General features: G+C 30.2%; 1 protein-coding gene across 1 annotated transcript in view; it reads right to left on the bottom strand.

The window, feature by feature from the left end:
* Positions 1–1,248, bottom strand: part of LOC111084185 (dynein heavy chain 12, axonemal-like) — a gene marked incomplete at its 5' end in the record, with an annotated part of 3,817 nt that extends 2,569 nt beyond the window's left edge. The window contains one exon of the mRNA XM_022380963.1: positions 1,142–1,248. Within this exon, the coding sequence (XP_022236671.1) occupies positions 1,142–1,248 (107 nt within the window). The remainder of the gene's footprint in view (positions 1–1,141) is intronic.
* Positions 1,249–1,383: the final 135 nt, after the last annotated feature.

Raw genomic sequence — 1,383 nt, 5'->3', positions numbered from 1 at the left:
CAGACTGTGATCTAAGTAAAGTAGAACTTGCCCTTTATTTGCAGACTGTGATCTAAGTAAAGTAGAACTTGCCCTTTATTTGCAGACTGTGATCTAAGTAAAGTAGAACTTGCCCTTTATTTGCAGACTATGATCTAAGTAAAGTAGAACTTGCCCTTTATTTGCAGACTGTGATCTAAGTAAAGTTGAACTTGCCCTTTATTTGCAGACTGTGATCTAAGTAAAGTAGAACGTGCCCTTTATTTGCAGACTATGATCTAAGTAAAGTAGAACGTGCTCAGTCATGGCTTTTGTGAAATATAATAAGTGCCTATTTACTTTAACCTAAGTACCCGAATATTACACTTCCAAATTTACTTTGTATATCTACAGGAAATTTGGCAATCTTTTAGCAAATGTGAAACGTATGTTTTACACAAAAAATTCTATTTATTTTTCACCATTCTTTGTTGAAGTTGTCTTACCTGCATTACAGTACTGTCTTATTAATACTTAGGTCTACTGTACATTTTTTATATAAAAAAATGTATTTCTCATTTGGGAAAAATAAAGTCACCTTAAACTCGAGGATGTCTTAAATTTGGGTAAATAAGTTACATTTCCCATCGAGTAAGTGTCTTAGTTAATACAATTTCCTTAAAATATTTAAAAAATTAATAAAATAAAAACTGCTACACTAATTTAAAAGTTTTTCTTTGAATTAATGAGATATTAAGCTGAAAATATACTGAAATGGAGAATATTTATGAGGTTGATTGGCAAAAAAACAAAAATACATAAACAAAGATGCCCCCATAAATATTTTTCTCTTTTTGAAATTTTAACCAATTCTTTGTATTTTGTTATTTTGACGTAACAGTATTTGTTTATTATTTGTGTTTTTAATGGGATATTAATACCAATTTCTTTAAATCCACTTTTGTTTATAAATGTAATATAAACTAAAACAACTGGTTAATTACTTTTTCATCGGAGATAATTAAAAATGTAGCTAGGGCTGTTAAACCAAGCAATTTCATTATTACGTTTCTTGAGAAGTCTTTAACTAAAAACAAAACAGTTGTGAGTATTAGTTTACGAGACTTCTAGATCCACACTAGTACAATGTTGACCAGTCTTATTGTCTTTTCATTTCCTTTACCTTGTTACAACCATTGAAAAAAGAGCCATCTGAAATTGGATCACTGGTGTAGGAGCGTAAGAGATTGGAACGGAGTCCTTTGGGAGGCTCATTGGTCATCTTCACTCCTAGATATAATAAATAAAATTGAAGAACACACAAAGAAAACATTAAGCTGTTGTAGAACATTTAAGATGTAGAAAATGAAAAAACTTAGAAGAAAAATGAGGATTTTACTCCTTCCCCTCAAGAAAACTTACCTC

This window comes from Limulus polyphemus, unplaced genomic scaffold (assembly GCF_000517525.1).
Source record: "Limulus polyphemus unplaced genomic scaffold, Limulus_polyphemus-2.1.2 Scaffold14432, whole genome shotgun sequence".
Taxonomy (NCBI): Eukaryota; Metazoa; Arthropoda; class Merostomata; order Xiphosura; family Limulidae; genus Limulus; species Limulus polyphemus.
The sequence above is the reverse complement of the archived record's forward strand: the minus strand, read 5'-3'. Positions and strand labels throughout refer to the sequence as shown.